This window comes from Tachyglossus aculeatus, chromosome 5, assembly GCF_015852505.1.
Source record: "Tachyglossus aculeatus isolate mTacAcu1 chromosome 5, mTacAcu1.pri, whole genome shotgun sequence".
NCBI lineage: Eukaryota > Metazoa > Chordata > Mammalia > Monotremata > Tachyglossidae > Tachyglossus > Tachyglossus aculeatus.
The window spans coordinates 12,540,769-12,558,807 of NC_052070.1; the positions used below are offsets into that span (position 1 = coordinate 12,540,769).

General features: G+C 44.9%; 1 protein-coding gene across 4 annotated transcripts in view; it reads right to left on the minus strand.

Moving 5' to 3' along the window:
• Positions 1-18,039, minus strand: part of LPIN2 (lipin 2) — a 166,063-nt gene that overhangs the window by 119,128 nt on the left and 28,896 nt on the right. Inside the window, exon 1 of one of the 4 annotated variants that reach the window (XM_038746838.1) lies at positions 9,413-9,738. The exons of 2 other annotated variants lie outside the window; for them this stretch is intronic. In XM_038746838.1, the coding sequence (XP_038602766.1) occupies positions 9,413-9,514 (102 nt within the window). In that variant the 5' untranslated portion in view covers positions 9,515-9,738. Of the gene's footprint in view, positions 1-1,145; positions 1,185-9,412; positions 9,739-18,039 lie in introns of those variants that run through there. One more of the 4 variants, XM_038746842.1, reaches the window with a different exon arrangement.

Consider the following 18,039-nt stretch of genomic DNA (forward strand, 5'->3'; position numbering starts at 1 on the left):
TATCTCCCACATCGCAGTCATTATTAGGAAGAATAGTAATAGACTTTCCAAACTAAGCCCCCCTTTTCCTCAGCAACCCCTCTCTAACACCCCAACTCACTCCCTTTGCTCTAACCCCTCAACCCTACCCCGCAGCACTTGTGTATATATGTATATCTCTATAATTCTATTTCTTTATAGTAATGATGCATATATATATATATACATCATTACTATAAAGAAATAGAATTATAGAGATATACATATATACACAATATATTTCTATCTATTTATGAGGATGCTATTGATGCCTGTTTACTCGTCCTGATGTCTGTCTCCCCCACCTTCTAGACTGTGAGCCCGTTGTGGGCAGGGATTGTCTAGTCTCTGTTGCTGAACTGTACTTTCCAAGTGCTTAGTACAGTGCTCTGCACACAGTAAGTGCTCAATAAACACGACTGAATGAGTGGCAGTTCCCTCTTTAGTCAATAATAAAGAAAATGGATTTTGCTTTTATAATTCTCCTCAGCTCTTGGTGTGGTGTTCTGAACAGAGGGGAAACTCAACAAATACTGTGGAATAAAATGAAGGGTTATAATTCTGTCCAAAGAAGATTAAGTATGTGTTGTCAATACACATTTCAATAACAAAAAAGTCTAATTTTTGAAGTCTGCAAATTACACTAAGCATATATTTCTGCAGCTAAATGTCATTATCGCAAGCAACACTTTGCTTACAAATGGCAGAGAAAGTCTTTCCCCAGTGTCATATGTTCTCCTGTGGCCCGTATTATTCAGCTACCGACAGATTCCTCATATCACAATTTGTACGGAGGACAAGAAGAGTTAGGCCAGTCGATGCGAATTGCTTTGAAGGTGAAAAGTGTGCAAATGACTGCTCATACACTGAACAAGAAAATGCAAACATAGGACCAAACAGGCAAAATAACTAAAAAAAATATATAAAAAAGCAACACATTTTACCAGTTCCTAGCACACACGGAATACTACCTAATCATGGGCACTGGAAACTGTGAACGACTGAAACACATAGAAAGAAAAAGATTATAAAGGAGCACCCTCTCATAAAAGGGTGGTTTGTAATACCAACAGGGTGACCTTTCATTCATTCATTCATTCATTCAATCGTATTTATTGAGCGCTTACTGTGTGCAGAGCACTGTACTAAGTGCTTCGGAAGTACAAGTTGGCAACATCTAGAGACGGTCCCATCCCAACAGCGGGGCTCACAGTCTAGAAGGGGGAGACAGGCAACAAAACAAAACATATTAACAAATAAGAATTAGGAGTTGTATTTGTTCAGTGCATATTATAAGCACTGTACTAAGCACTGGGACATACATAAGATAGTCAGTTTGGAAAGGGCCCCACACAGGGCTCACATTTAAAGGAAAAGGGAGAACAGGTACTGAATCCTCATTTTCCAGCTGAGGAAACGGAGGCACAGAGAGCTTATGCAACTTGCCTAAGGTGAACCAGCAGCCAATTGAAGTTGGGATTAGAACACAGGTCCCCTGATTCCCAGGCTCGGGCTCTTTCCACTAAACCCCCTAGACTGGAAGCTCATTGTGGGCAGGGAATGTGTCTGTCATTTTGCTGTATCATACTCTCCCGAGCAGCTAGTAATAATAATAATAATAATAACGGTATTTGTTAAGTGCTTACTATGTGCCATGCACTGACTGCTGCTCTGCACACAGTGAGAGCTCAAAAAATACGATTAAATGACTAAGCCCTGCTTGAAGGCCCCGCTGGACTAGAGGATCGTGGACTGTTCTTCCTTTTTCTCTTCTTACCTAAAAAACTGGTTATCAGCTGCTTTTTCCCATACCCGGCACACTCACCGTGCCCCAAATTCGCCTATCTCACCACCGATCCCTTTCCCAATCCTCCCCTTAGCTTGGAATTCCCTCCCCGCTCCGTATCCGCCGGACTACCACTCTCGCCACCTTCAAAGCGTTATTAAGGGCACATCTCCTCCAAGAGGTCTTTTCCGATCAAGCCCTCTTTTCCCGACTCGCTCCCCATCGTGCATCGTCTGTGCCCTCTCCCCCGCTACTGAAGGCCCATCTCCTCCAAGAGGCCTTCCCAGATTAAGCCCAACTTCAATCTGCGCATGAGGCAGAAACTCCTCACCCTGGGCTTCAAGGCTGTCCATCCATCACCTCGCTCCCTCCTACCTCCCCTCCATTCTCTCCTTCTCCAGCCCAGCCCGCACCCTCCGCTCCTCCGCCGCTAATCTCCTCACCGTGCCTCGTTCTCGCCTGCCCCGCCGTCGACCCCCGGCCCACGTCCTCCCCCGGGCCTGGAATGCCCCCAATCCCTCTGCCCATCCGCCAAGCTAGCTCTCTTCCTCCCATCAAGGCCCTACTGAAAGCTCACCTCCTCCAGGAGGCCTTCCCACACTGAGCCCCTTCCTTCCTCTCCCCCTCATCCCCCTCTCCATCCCCCCAATCTTACCTCCTTCCCTTCCCCACAGCACCTGTATATATGTTTGTACATATTTATTACTTTATTTATTTATTTATTTATTTTACTTGTACATATCTATTCTATTTATTTTATTTTGTTAATATGTTTGGTTTTGTTCTCTGTCTCCCCCTTTTAGACTGTGAGCCCACTGTTGGGTAGGGACCGTCTCTATATGTTGCCAACTTGCACTTCCCAAGCACTTAGTACAGTGCTCTGCACACAGTAAGCGCTCAATAAATATGATTGATTGATTGCCCCTTTCTGGAAGATAGGCTAACTCTATCTGGGGGTCAGAGTTCAGTGAAAGATCCCACGACTTGATAACAACCTGGGCCCAGTGCGGCTGAATCACTGGACAGAGCATCTAGCACGTTCATTCGCCGGGCTGGGGGACTCTGGTCTGCAAACTCATGGTGGGCAGGGAACCAGTCATTCATTCATTCACCCATTCAATCGTCTTTATTAAAAATAATAACAATAATTTTGGTATTTGTTAAGGACTGTCATAAGCGCTGGGGAGAATACAAGGTGATCAGGTTGTCCCATGTGGGGCTCACAGTCTTAATCCCCATTTTACCGGTGAGGTAGCTGAGGCCCAGAGAAGTTAAGTGACTTGCCCAAAGTCACACAGCTGACAAGCGGCGGAGCCGGGATTTGAACCTATGACCTGTGACTCCCAAGCCTGTGCTCTTTTCACTGAGCCATGCTGCTTCTCTATAATGATGGCATTTATTAAGCGCTTACTATGTGCCAAGCACTGTTCTAAGCACTGGGGAGGTTACAAGGTGATCAGGTTTCCCACGGGGGGCTCACAGTCTTAATCCCCATTTTACAGATGAGGTCACTGAGGCACAGAGAATCAATCAATCAATCAATCATATTTATTGAGTGCTTACTGTGTGCAGAGCACTGTACTAAGCGCTTGGGAAGTACAAGTCGGCAACACATAGAGACAGTCCCTACCCAACAGCGGGCTCACAGTCTAGAAGGGGGAGACAGAACCAAACCAAACATACTAACAAAATAAAATAGAATAGATATGTACAAGTAAGATAAATAAATAGAGTAATAAATATGTACAAACATATATACATATATACAGGTGCTGTGGGGAAGGGAAGGAGGTAGGATGGGGGGATGAAGAGGGGGACAGGAAGGAAGGGGCTCAGTCTTAACAGAGAAGTTAAGTGACTTGCCCAAAGTCACACAGCTGACAGTTGGCGGGGCCGGGATTTGAACCCATGACCTCTGACTCCAAAGCCCGGGCTCTTTCCACTGAGCCACGCTGCTTCTCTATTGAGCGCTTACTGTGTGCAGAGCACTGTACTAAGCTCTTGGAAAGTACAATTCGGCAACAAAGAGAGACAATGCCTGCCCTCCACGGGCTCACAGTCTAGAAGGGGGGAAGTCGACCAAGTGCGGGGCAGCGGGGCCTGGCAGATAGAGCCCGGGCCTGGGAAGCAGAAGGACCTGGGTTCTAATCTCGGCTCCGGGCCTCGGCTGCCTTATCTGTAAAGTGGAATGAGAGACCGTGAGCCCCGTGAGGGACAGGGACCTTGTCGGACAGTCAGTCAACTGTATTTATTGAGCGCTTACTGTGTGCAGAGCACTGCACTAAGCGCTTGCGAGAGTATCATAAAAACACAACAGACACGTTGCCGACTCATAACGAGCTCGCAGTCTAAGCAGCGTGGCTCAGTGGAAAGAGCACGGGCTTTGGAGTCAGAGGTCATGGGTTCGAATCCCGGCTCTGCCACTTGTCAGCTGTGGGGCCTTGGGCAAGCCACTTAACTTCTCTGTGCCTCGGTTACCTCATCTGTAAAATGGGATTAAGACCGTGAGCCCCACGTGGGACAACCTGATCACCTTGTATCCCCCAGCGCTTAGAACAGTGCTTTGCACATAGTAAGCGCTTAATAAATGCCATTATTATTACTATTATTATTATTAATTACCTTATATCTATGCCAGCGTCAAGTACAGTGCCTGGCATTCGCTCATTCATTCAACTGTATTTATTGAGCGCTTACCGTGTGCAGAGCACTGTACTAAGCGCTTGGGAAGTACAAGCTGGCAACACACAGAGACGGTCCCTACCCAACAACGGGTTCATAGTCAGCACTTGACAACCACCACACACAAATCGGCTGTTACCCCATATTCTCCCAACAGCTCAGTACGAGAAGCAGCATGGCTCAGTGGAAAAAGCACAGGGCTTTGGAGTCAGAGGTCATGGGTTCAAATCCCGGCTCCGCCACTTGTCAGCTGTGTGAATTTGGGCAAGTCACTTCACTTCTCTGTGCCTCAGTTACCTCGTCTGTAAAATGGAGATGAAGACTGTGAGCCCCATGTGGGACAACCTGATCACCTTGTAACCTCCCCAGCACTTAGAACAGTGCTTCGCACATAGTAAGCACTTAATAAATGCCATCATTATTATTATTATTATCTGCACACAGTAAGCACTCAATAAATATCACTGATTGAATGATTGGTTGTTTGGAACGCTTTTCCTTTAGACGTACACTAAAACATTGGTTGGGCACATCCCAAGTCTCCAAACTTGACCTCTACACAGAAAAAACCATTTCAACGTCACAAGTGCTTCATACAGACTTAAAGAGACAGCGGAGGCCCTGATTATTTTCAACTTTTCACCCAAGTTGGTGTTCTAGACAGAGGATGTAATTGGAGATTTCAGGACTTTGTTGCCTTCCCAGTATTCTTTTCAGAGAAGCAGCTAAGTGCTTAACAAATACCATTATTACCATTATTATTATTATTATTATTATTATTACTATCCTCTCCCCCTCGTCCCCCCTCCATCCCCCTCATCTTACCTCCTTCCCTTCCCCACAGCACCTGTATATATGTATATATGTCTGTACATATTTATTACTCTATTTATTTTACTTGTACATATCTATTCTATTTATTTTATTTTGTTAGTATGTTTGGTTTTGTTCTCTGTCTCCCCCTTTTAGACTGTGAGCCCACTGTTGGGTAGGGACTGTCTCTATATGTTGCCAACTTGTACTTCCCAAGTGCTTAGTACAGTGCTCTGCACACAGTAAGCGCTCAATAAATATGATTGATTGATTGATTGATTGATTGATAGCGGCTAGAGCTCGGGCTTGGGGGTCGGAAGGACCTGAGTTCTAATCGCAGCTCAGTCACTTGTCTGCTGTGTGGCCTGGGGAAAAGTCACTTCACTTCTCTGGGCCTCAGTTACCTCATCTGAAACATGGGGATTGAGAATGGGAGCCCCATGTGGGGCAGGGACTGTATCCACCCCAGTGCTTAGTATGGCGCCTGGAACATAGTAAATGCTTAATAAATGCTGCAACTATTATTATTATTCAAATGAAGAAGAAAATGCATGCGTCCATTAAGGACAGCCTATTACACTAGCTCTCTTCCTCCCTTCAAGGCCCTACTGAGAGCTCACCTCCTCCAGGAGGCCTTCCCAGACTGAGCCCCCTCCTTCCTCTCCCCCGCCCCATCCCCCCGCCTTACCTCCTTCCCCTCCCCACAGCACCTGTACATATTTATTACCCTATTTATTTTACTTGTACATATTTACTATTCTATTTATTTTATTAATATGTTTGGTTTTGTTGTCTGTCTCCCCCTTCTAGACTGTGAGCCCGCTGTTGGGGGACCGTCTATGTTGCCAACTTGTACTTCCCAAGCGCTTAGTACAGTGCTCTGCACACAGTAAGCGCTCAATAAATACAACAATGAATGAATGAAGGAAAGTGAGCTGGCTACAAGACAGAAAATGAAAGTACCGTTTCACATTTTGAGAAAGAGGAAGGTACTTTCTTATCTCAGATATTTGTGTGTTTCTGATTTTTCGTCCAGTAGATCGTACATTTCTCTGCAGGCAGGGAACATGTCCACCAAATCTACATTATTGTAATCTCCCAAGCACTTAGTACAGTGCTCTGCAATCACTGGTATTTACAGAGTGTTTACTACGTGCAGGGCAGTGTGCTAAGCGCTTGGAAGTGTATGGAACGACAGAGTCAGAGAACACATTCCTGCCCTTGATGAGCTTACAGTCCAGAGACAAGCTTACAGTCTGCACACAGTAAGCGCTCAATAAATAGGACTGGTTGATAGAAACACGGGATGTAGGTAAAATGAAAAATTCATTCAGTCATTCATTCAATCGTATTTACTGAGCTCTTACTGGGTGCACAGCACTGTACTAAGCACTGGGAAAGCACAATTTGGCAACAGATAGAGACAATCCCTACCCAACAACGGGCTCACAGTCTAGTAGGGGGCTTACTGTGGAACTTTTTATGAAGTGGGGAAAAAGAGACTTACGATTCCAGAATGGTCTGAAGTAGGGGCCATAAAATTACTAGTATTTCCAAGGAAATTTTGCCAAGATTTTGTATGTTTAAAAAAAAGGAAAAGAATCAAGTTAGCCTCTCAAAAAAAAAAAAACCAAAAGCAACAGAACAAAAATGAAGTTAATGTTCTCATGAGAAATACAATTACCTCCTCCTCTGATTCCATATCTTAAAACCATTCCCTCAAAAGTTCTTCTAGCAAGCAGGCTAAACTTGTCCTGACAGTGACAAATAACACCAAATGTGCAGAGGAATAATTGCTTTCATTCATATCTGGAGATGCCGCTGGTAAGAGTGGAATTTTTTGATGGGAGCAAATGTGGTTGGAAAGTTCCACAGATCCTTCTTCAGGAGAAAAACATTAGCAAACTCTCAAGGTCCAACAGGGTCCTGAACACAAAGCAATTTAGGACTTCCCGTAAATACATATTACAAAATTACTCGGTCAGAGGCCAATTCATTCATTCATTCAATCGTATTTATTGAGTGCTTACTATGTGCAGGGCCCCGTAATCAGCTTGAGTTCCGTTTCAAAGGTGAGAGAGCCAGGACTGATTTGTTTTAACCTGCAGATTTTCAAAAGATGAATCGCTATCCCCCATTTTCTTTTCATTTGAGCAACTAGAAACCTCTTTTAATAAGAAATCTTTAGAATGTCTTCCCAGTTTAGGCTCTCCTGCCACTACGGCATGCAAAAAATAAGTCGGCTGGTTAACTGAAACCATGATTTACTTTATCGGCCAACCTCCTCAGACCCGAACTCCAAGAGGCGGCCGAAATGCGGCCCCCTTGTCAGTCTCCAGAGGGTGGGATGTAACCAAGTGTCCTGTGATAAGGAGATTTCAGCCCCTAATACTAGCAGCCTTGAATGAGAGACGATGGGTGAAAGTTAAGATGGTACAAGGAGCCCCTTCCAACTTTTCCATCCTTAGACAACTAGAAGGGTTCCACCCAGAACAGATCATCAAGCAAAAACAACATCTGTATTGCAAATAGCAAGCGCTCGGAAGGCAAAAATACCATTTTCTGTCTCAGGGAAAGTTTGGTTCGGCGGAGCGAAACCCACAGGAAAAGGAAGACCAGATTGTTGTATATGAAGGAAGAGAATCAATCTGGATATTTATGGTGAATTAAGTCTTACCAACTACTTCGAATTTCATTCTCCCAACACACTGTATTTGTTTTCGCTGTCAATGAGAAATTTTGGAATCCAAACCCTTCTCTTCGATGCCACTACCCTTAATGCTCCAACAGTGGCATCAGAAAATGCTACATTTAATTTAAAAAAAAAACCATATATAATTCCACCCTTGGTAGTCAAAGGGGCCTTAGACGGTATCAGATCACAGCTGCCCCTGTGGTGATACTTTCATAATGGTAATGAAATATTTAACAGGTAATCATCAGAAGGACCTGGGTTCTAATTCTGCCTCTGCCACTTGTCTGTGGGACCTTGGGCAAGTCACTTCACTTCTCTGGGCCTCAGTTATCTGTAAAATGGGGATTGAGACTGTGAGCCCCATGAGGGTCCTTCCTCTCTCCCTCATCCCCATCACCCCGTCTTACCTCCTTCCCTTCCCCACAGCACCTGTATATGTGTATATATGTTTGTACAGATTTATTACTCAATTTATTTATTTTACTTGTACATATCTATTCTATTCATTTTATTTTGTTAATATGTTTGGTTTTGTTCTCTGTTTCCCCCTTCTAGACTGTGAGCCCACTGTTGGGTAGGGACTGTCTCTATATGTTGCCAACTTGTACTTCCCAAGCGCTTAGTACAGTGCTCTGCACACAGTAAGCGCTCAATAAATGACTGATTGATTGACTGATTGACAGGGATTGTCTCCCACACAATTTACTTGTATCCACCCCAGCACTTAGTACAGTGCCTGGCACAGAGGGAGCACTTAACAAATACTATAATTTCTATTATCACTAAGTGCTTAGTACAGTGCTCTGCACACAGTAAGCGCTCAATAAATACGGTTGATGATGATGATTATTAAACTAGCATTAAAAACAAGTTGCCTATAAAACAACGGTCTGAAGGATGGTTGTCCTTTGTGAAGTTTAAGAAAAAAAAAACCCTAAAGAAAATGATTCAGACACTGATTTTGTACTCCTACCCTCTTAATTTAAGCTTCAGTATTTTTCTACTGTCAATCATGAAAGGATAAAAAAAAATACCCAGATTCTAGCAATTGGGCAAAGAGCTACAGTAACAAGACTGGAAAGATGAAGTAAAGTGGCAAGTTAGCCACGGGGTTTCTCTTTTGATAACCTACTTAAATTTAGGTAATAAAAGACCCAACCCGTAGGTGAACAGTACCATGGTAATTGCTGCACTTCAGGCAAAACAGTCCCTCAAACCACATTCCTTAAGGTTCGATCTAAAATAAGCCCTTGATATCCAAATGAAATAGGTTCACAAGACTCGACCCAGAAAACAAAAGGAAACCTCTACTTCAGGACTCTATATCTTCAAAATCCCGAGAGAGAGAGCCATACCTGCCTTTTCACGCTGCCTAGTTGAGATCATCTTTGTCAAAAGGAGTAAGGAAAGAAACTCACCAGGATCCCAGAAGGGCCCTTCTCTTGAAAAACCCCTACGGTCTGGCTCAACGGACCTCCATCAATTTTCTGCTCGTCCTCCTCCTCCCCCAAGGAAAGCATTTTATAATGGATGAAAACCCGTGTGTTCAAACATGTCCTCTGTGATAGAAGGCCCACTTCTCCCCAACAGTCAAACAGAAACTTGCGGCTTAGTTCCGAATGAAAAGCAGTCAGTCGCCTTGAAGGCACGGTGATGTTAGTTAAACAGAAAGGAAACGGCTCTTTAAAATAAAAAAAAAACTAGTCGAGTACACGACACTTCTTCACCAATAAGATTTGCTTGAACTGTCTCAACCCCCTTCTCCCTGTGCGGGAGATAAACTGTGACAGGGATAGACTTTGCCATATGTTTGTACTGATAGGTCCTTGCTTCTGCCGGACACAATCACATGACATTCACTGGTCCTGCCATGAAAATAACAGGGATTGAGTTAATGATTCTTTGAATTTGATCGCCTAACCCTTAAAAGAAAAAAGAAATGCCTTGAAATTCAACAAATTCATTCATTCATTCATATTTACTGAGCGCTTACTGTGTGCACAGCACTGCACTTAAAAGGAAAAAGGAATGCATCGAAATTCAACAAATTCATTCATTCATTCCTTCAATCATATGTACTGAGCGCTTACTGTGTGCGCAGCACTGCGCTAAGCGCTTGGAAAGTACAATTCAGCAACAGAGACAATCCCCGCTCACAACAGGCTCACAGTCTAGAAGGGGGGGAGACTGACATCAAAACAACTAAACGGGCATCAATAGCACCAACATAAATAAATTGAATTATAGATATATACACATCAAAACAAGCCAACAGACAAGTAAACAGTAAACAACTAAATCGCCTAGCATTTTTCTGTACCCCTTAAAAACTTGATAATCTTCACCCTGCCCAACCCCATGGCACTTATATACCTGTCCTCACTCTGCCATTTCCCCTATCTGTAATTTCTTTTAATATCCATCTCCCCCTGAGGGCAGGGATCATGTCTACTGTATTTTTCTTTACCAAATGTGGTAGGACAGTGTCTTTTTCACACAGTAAGGGTTCAGTGAATACCACTGGTTGATTGGGTGGGCTATCAAAGTAGTTAGGGTCCCCACTGGAGCGTAGCATGGAGAAACAAGGGTTGTACTGTGAGGATTCATGTTTCCTAAAGATAGAAAGTTCTATGAACATGCACTTAATCGGCAATCTGTTTTATTAAAATGTCGGTGGCTGACGAATAGAAAATCTGCTTTGTTCATCGGCATCTTGATTTTCGCCCTGAAGGACTCAAGTTATTTCTGCTGTCGCAGGCTGGTCCTTCGGGGTAATTTGGAGTAACAGATGAAAAAGACGCCCGGCGGTGGCTCTTTTCCGAGAGGATCTGGGATTACCAAAGATTTTTAGCCGTCATAATTACCTGAAGGAATTATAATATTTGGGTGGATGAGTCTATCGCATGGCAGGCAGCGAAGGCATGGGCGACAAGGAAAAGAGGAAGCAGCCCGGGCCTGAGAGTTAGAAATTCATGGGTTCTAATCCCGGCTCTGCCACTTCAATCAATCAGTCAATCGTATTTATTGAGCGCTTACTGTGTGCGGAGCACTGAACTAAGTGCTTGGGAAGTACAAGTTGGCAACATATAGAGACAGTCCCTACCCAACAGTGGGCTCACAGTCTAAAAGGGGGAGACAGAGAACAAAACCAAACATACTAACAAAATAAAATAAATAGAATAGATATGCACAAGTAAAATAGAGTAATAAATATGTACAAACATATATACATATATACAGGTGCTGTGGGGAAGGGAAGGAGGTAAGATGGGGGGATGGAGAGGGTGACCTTGGGCAAGTCACTTTACCTCTGTGTGCCTCAGTTCCCTCATCTGTAAACTGAGGATTGAGACTGTGAGCCCCTCGTGGGACAGGGACTGTGTCCAACCCGACTAGCTTGGATCTACCCCAGCGCTTAGTAGAGTGCCTAGCACATAGTAAGCGCTTAACAAATATCATAATTATTATTAAGAGGAGGAAAAGGGTGATAAATGGACCCTGAGGGCCAGAGTTTGGAAGGGACTGGAGGCCGCTGAGGGCTTGGAAGTGATGGCCCAGGGGAATGTAAATGAGACTGGAAGTTCCCTGAGGACCTGTCTACCACCTCTGTTGTACTGGACTCTTCCGAGTGCTCACTACAGTGCTCGGCACACAGTAAGCGCTCAATAAATACCACTGATGTTGAGAAACTCTAGGGCCGGCTTGTGACATCCACAGAGGTCTTCTTGGAAGCTGCTCACAGGCCCTGTCCCTGGCTTGGTTGGGCTGGGGGGCTTCCCCCTTAGAGACTGTGAGCCCACTGTTGGGTAGGGACCGTCTCTATATGTTGCCAACTTGTACTTCCCGAGCGCTTAGTACAGTGCTCTGCACACAGTAAGCGCTCAATAAATACGATTGATTGATTGTTTGATTAAAATTCCCAAGCCAGGGCCCGATTCTTTGCTGACAATATTATGGCAGAATGGATGTGGGGAATCCCTCATTCAGTCCTTTGCTGGATGATCCAAAGTACACTTTAAAATGTTAATCAGAACACATTTGCTGCACGCATGCACGTACACACACACACACACACACACACACACACACACACACACACACACACGGCACCACCCCACCCAAGCTACTTGTTTTGTTGTCAAGCAAAACAAAACAAAACAAGAAGCAGCGTGGCTCAGTGGAAAAAGCCCGGGCTTTGGAGTCAGAGGTCATGGATTCAAATTCCGGCTCTGCCAACTGTCAGCTGTGTGACTTTGTCACTTCACTTCTCTGGGCCTCAGTTCCCTCATCTGGAAAATGGGGATTAAGACTGTGAGCCTCCTGTGGGACAACTTGATCAATCAGTCAATCGTATTTATTGAGCGCTTACTGTGTGCAGAGCACTGGACTAAGCGCTTGGAAAGTACAAGTTATTTCCCAAGGGATGACCTTGTATCCCCCTCAGCGCTTAGAACAGTGCTTTGCACATAGTAAGCGCCTAACAAATACCATCATTATTATTATTATTACTTCTCTCCCAGCAGACTTCCCGTCTACACCTAAAGCTCCTCCTCCCCAACCACTGGCCCCATAATAATAATGTTAATGATAATAACAATAATAATAATAATAATAATAATAATATCAGTATTTGTTAAGCTCTTACTATCTGCCAGGCACTGCACTAAGCACTGGTCTTGTTGGGAAGATGAAGAGTTCTGTTCTGAATATGTTAAGTTTGAGGTGTCAGTGGGACATCCAAGTAGGTGTCCAGAAAACGGGGAGATGTGTATGATAATAGATCTTTAATATGTTAGTATTAGCATTAAGATATCTTTTGCTGACTAGTCTGAACTTGAATATGTACAAACAAAATGAAACAAATATTTCAAGGTATTTTTGGCACAAATTCCCATTATTATTTGGTTATGTCAGTATTCAGTGGAAAGAGCCCAGGCTTTGGAATCAGAGGTCATGGGTTCAAACCCTGGCTCCGCCAATTGTCAGCTGTGTGACTTTGGGCAAGTCACTCAACTTCTCTGGGCCTCAGTTACCTCATCTGTAAAATGGGGGGTGAAGATTGTGAGCCCCCATGGGACAACCTGATCACCTTGTAACCTCCCCAGCGCTTAGAACAGTGCTTTGCTTAACAGCGCTTAATAAATAATAATAATAATAATAATGATGGCATTTAGTAAGCGCTTACTATGTGCAAAGCACTGTTCTAAGCGCTGGGGAGGTTACAAGGTTGTCCCACGTGGGGCTCACAGTCCTAATCCCCATTTTACAGATGAGGTAACTGAGGAACAGAGAAGTTAAGTGACTTGCCCAAAGTCACACAGCTGACAGTTGGTGGAGCTGGGATTTGAACCCATGACCTCTGACTCCAAAGGCCATGCTCTTTCTACTGAGCCACACACTGCTTCTGGTAACCTCCCCAAATAAATGCCATTATTATTATTATTATTATACAAACAAATCAGGTTGGACACAGTCCCTGTCTCACGAGGGGCTCACAGTCTCGATCCCCATTTTACAGATGAGGTCCCTGAGGCCCAGAAGAGTGAAATGACTTGCCCAAGGTCACATGGCAGACATGTGGCAGAGCCGGAATTAGAACCCAGGACCTTCCGACGACTCCCAGGACCCTGCTCTACCCACTAGGCCGTGCCGCTTTCCCCATCATTCGACAGGGGCTCTGAGAAGCAGCGTGGCTCAGTGGAAAGAGCACGGGCTTTGGAGTCAGAGGTCATGGGTTCGAATCCCGGCTCCGCCACGTCTGCTGTGTGACCTTGGGCAAGTCACTTAACTTCTCTGAGCCTCAGTTATCTCATCAGTAAAATGGGGATTAAGACTGTGAGCCCCACGTGGGACAACCTGATCACTTTGTATCCCCCCAAGCGCTTAGAACAGTGCTTTGCACACAGTAAGCGCTTAACAAATGCCAACATTATTATTATTATTATTATTATTAGCCGAAGTACGGCTCCGAATCTAGATAAGAAGGAAAAGAATCTGAAACCACCAACTATGTTCTTTCAATCTATCAATCAATCAATCGTATTTATTGAGCGCTTACTGTGTGCAGAGCACTGTACTAAGCGCTTGGGAAGTACAAGCTGGCAACATATAGAGACAGTCCCTACCCAACAGTGGGCTCACAGTCTGAAAGGGGATTCCTAAAAACATAAAACAAATTGGAATAGTGATCCTTATGTCCCCAGGGGCCATTTCACAGCAATGAGCCGTCCCATGAATTAATCAACGGCATTTATTGAGCGCTTACTGTGTGCAGAGCACAACGCTAAGAGCTTGGAAAACTACAACAAAATTGGAAGGCAGGATGCAGAAAAGGATACGGGGATTTGGTTCATTCATTCATTCAATGGTATTTACTGAGCGCTTACTGTGTGTAGAGCACTGTACTAAGCGCTTGGGAAGTACAAGAAGTTTACAGTCTAGAGGCAGAAAATACTCAAGTAAGAACAATTGCCGGGCCACCCAGAAGGGAAAGAGGCCTCCACCCTTTCTAGAAGAATACCGCGTTTAGAGAACATCACATATCCTTCTTTTCGAGATGATGTCTCTTCCAGTTTTTTAACAGTGGCATTTATTAAGCGCCTACTGTGTGCTGAACACTGAAGCAGACGACAAGGTAATCAGGACAGTCTCCAATCTTCCAGTTTTTTAACGGTGGCATTTATTAAGCGCCTACTGTGTGCTGACCACTGAGGCAGACGACAAGGTAATCAGGACAGTCTCCGATCTTCCAGTTTTTTAACGGTGGCGTTTATTAAGCGCCTACTGTGTGATGACCACTGAGGCAGATGACGAGGTAATCAGGACAGTCTCCGATCCACACAGTCTAAGTGGGATGAGGCCTAGGTAACTTGTCCCTATTTTCCAGGTGAGGAAACAAATAATAATAATGATGTGCTTAGTACAGTGCTCTGCACATAGTAAGCGCTCAATACGATTGATGATGATGATGATGATGATGACGATGGTATTTTTTAAGCATTTATTATGTGTCACGCACTGTTCTGTGAGGTGACTTGCCCAAAGCCATCGTGGCTTAGTGGCAATCAATCAATCGTATTTATTGAGCGCTTACTGTGTGCAGAGCACTGTACTAAGCGCTTGGGAAGTACAAGTTGGCAACATATAGAGACAGTCCCTACCCTACAGTGGGCTCACAGTCTAAAAGGGGGAAAGAGCCCGGGCTTAGGAGTCAGAGGTCATGAGTTCTAATCCAGCTTCTGCCACTTGTAGGCTGGGTGACTTTGGGCAAGTCACTTTACTTCTCTGGGTCTCAGTTCTCTCATCTGTAAAATGGGGATTAAGTCCGTGAGCCCTACTTGGGACACCCTGATCAGCTTGTATCTACCCCAGCGCTTAGAACAGTGCTTTGCACATAGTAAGCACTTAACAAATGCCATCATTATTATTATTATACAGCAGGCCAGTGGCAGAGCTAGGATTAGAACAGCGTGGCTCAGTGGATAGAGCACGGGCTTGGGAGTCAGAGGTCATGGGTTCGAATCCCGCCTCCCCCACAAGCAGCATGGCACAATAGAAAGAGCACGGACTTTGGAGTCAGAGTTCATGGGTTCAAATCCCGGCTCCGCCACTTGTCAGCTGTGTGACTTTGGGCAAGTCACTTCACTTCTCTGGGCCTCAGTTCCCTCATCTGTAAAATGGGGATTAAGACTGTGAGCCCCCTTGGGACAACCTGATCACCTTGTAACCTCCCCAGCGCTTAGAACAGTGCCTTGCACATAGTAAGTGCTTAATAAATGCCATTAAAAAGGAAAAAGTCTCCTGTGTGACCTTGGGCAAGTCACTTCACTTCTCTGTGCCTCAGTTCCCTCATCTGTAAAATGGGGATTAAGACTGTGAGCCCCACATGGGACAACCTCATCTCCCTGTGTTCCCCCCAGCGCTTAGAACAGTGCTTTGCACATAGTAAGCGCTTAACAAATACCAACATTATTATTATTATTATTATTAGAACTTGGTTCTCCTCCACTCCGATCTGTGGTCTTCCCACCAGGCCACCCTGTGAATATGCTGTTCCTTTTCTTCCAAAAATGAGTTTCGTGGCTCCACCCCCAAACAGCCTCGGAGGGAAAACTTGGTAGTCTCTCAAACCCAAATCAACTCTGGATTAGTACTTCCCTCGAGAGCACAGAGTGCTCAGAAAATTCCACCTTTATAGCTATAATCCTATTTATTCTGAGGGTTTTGACACCTCTCTACATGTTTTCTTTTGTTGTCTGTCTCCCCCTTCTAGACTGTGAGCCCGTTGTTGGGTAGGGACCGTCCCTCTATGTTGCCAACTTGTACTTCCCATGCGCTTAGTACAGTGCTCTGCACCGAGTAGGTGCTCAATAAATACAACTGAATGAATGAATGGAAAGGAAAAAGAGGGCCCCCTGATTTTAGCTGTGCCTGCATTAGAAGTACATCGTTCAGACGGCAGAAAGGAATGCGGCTTCCAAGAGCTGATGGACAAAGTTCACTGCTCTGTGTGCGGCAGGGACAAGTTTCCCCCGCTGTTCTTCTCACGCAGCAGGACTTCCTTGTTTCCTTTCTGACGATGATGATGGTATTTGTTAAGCACTTACTAGGTGCCAAGCACTGTTCTAAGTACTGGGGTAGATACCGGGTCATCAGGGTGGCCCATGTGGGGCTCACCAGGCTTAATCCCCATTTTACAGATGAGGGAGCCGAGGCACACAGAAGTGAAGTGACTTGCCCAAGGTCACACAGCTGTCCAGTGGCGGAGCCAGAATTAGAACCCAGACTGAGCCCCTTCCTTCCTCTCCCCTTCGTCCCCCTCTCCATCCCCCACATCTTACCTCCTCCCCTTCCCCACAGCACCTGTATATAGGTATATATGTTTGTACAGATTTATTACTCTATTTATTTATTTATTTATTTTACTTGTACATATCTGTTCTATTTATTTTATTTTGTTAATATGTTTTGTTCTCTGTCCCCCCCCCCCCCCACCCCTTCTAGACTGTGAGCCCACTGTTGGGTAGGGACTGTCTCTATATGTTGCCAATTTGTACTTCCCAAGCGCTTAGTACAGTGCTCTGCACACAGTAAGCGCTCAATAAATACGATTGATGATGATGATGATGACCTCGGATTCCCAAGGCCAGGCTTTTTCCATTAAGCCACGCTGCTTTTGGGTCTCCCTTCTGAGTCATCTGGACACCCTTTCATCCCTTGATATCCACCCCACGGCACTTACACACGTAACCAGAATTTATTTTAATGCAGGTATATTAATATCTGTCTCCCGCTGCAGACTGTAAGCTCACGGTGGGCAGGGAACCTGCCTTCCAACTCTTTTGCATTATTCTCTCCCATACGCTTAGTACGGTGCACTGTAAGCGCTCGATAAACGCCAGCGATTGAATGATTTTTCAGAGTTACTTATTTCCCTGCCTCTTTGTAAATCATCTTTCGGAAACCTTGGTTTCCATGGTGTAATTTGGGATGGGAAGGGCGCTTAGGTAAGTCTGTTCGATAATACGCACGGCCTAGTAGGAAGGGGACGGCCTGGGAGTCGGGAGATCTGAGTGCTAATCGCAGCTCTGCCGCTTGCCAACTGTGTGACCTTGGGTAAGTCACTAAACTTCTCTGTGCCTCAGTTGCTGCACCTGTATAATAGGGATGATAAACTTGTTCTTTCTCCCCCAGGCTGTGACCCCACCGCGATGTGGGATATGTACTGTGCCAGATGTGATCATCTTGAAGTGGCTCAGTGGAAAGAGCCCGGGCTTTGGAGTCAGAGGTCATGGATTCAAATCCCAGCTCTGCCAATTGTCAGCTGTGTGATTTTGGGCAAGTCACTCAATAATAATAATAATTGGCATTTGTTAAGCACTTACTATGTGCAAAGCACTGTTCTAAGCGCTGGGGAGGATACAGGGTGATTAGATTGTCCCACGCGGGGCTCACAGTCTTAATCCCCATTTTACAGATGAGGGAACTGAGGCCCAGAGAAGTTAAGTGACTTGCCCAAGATCACACAGCAGACATGTGGCGGAGG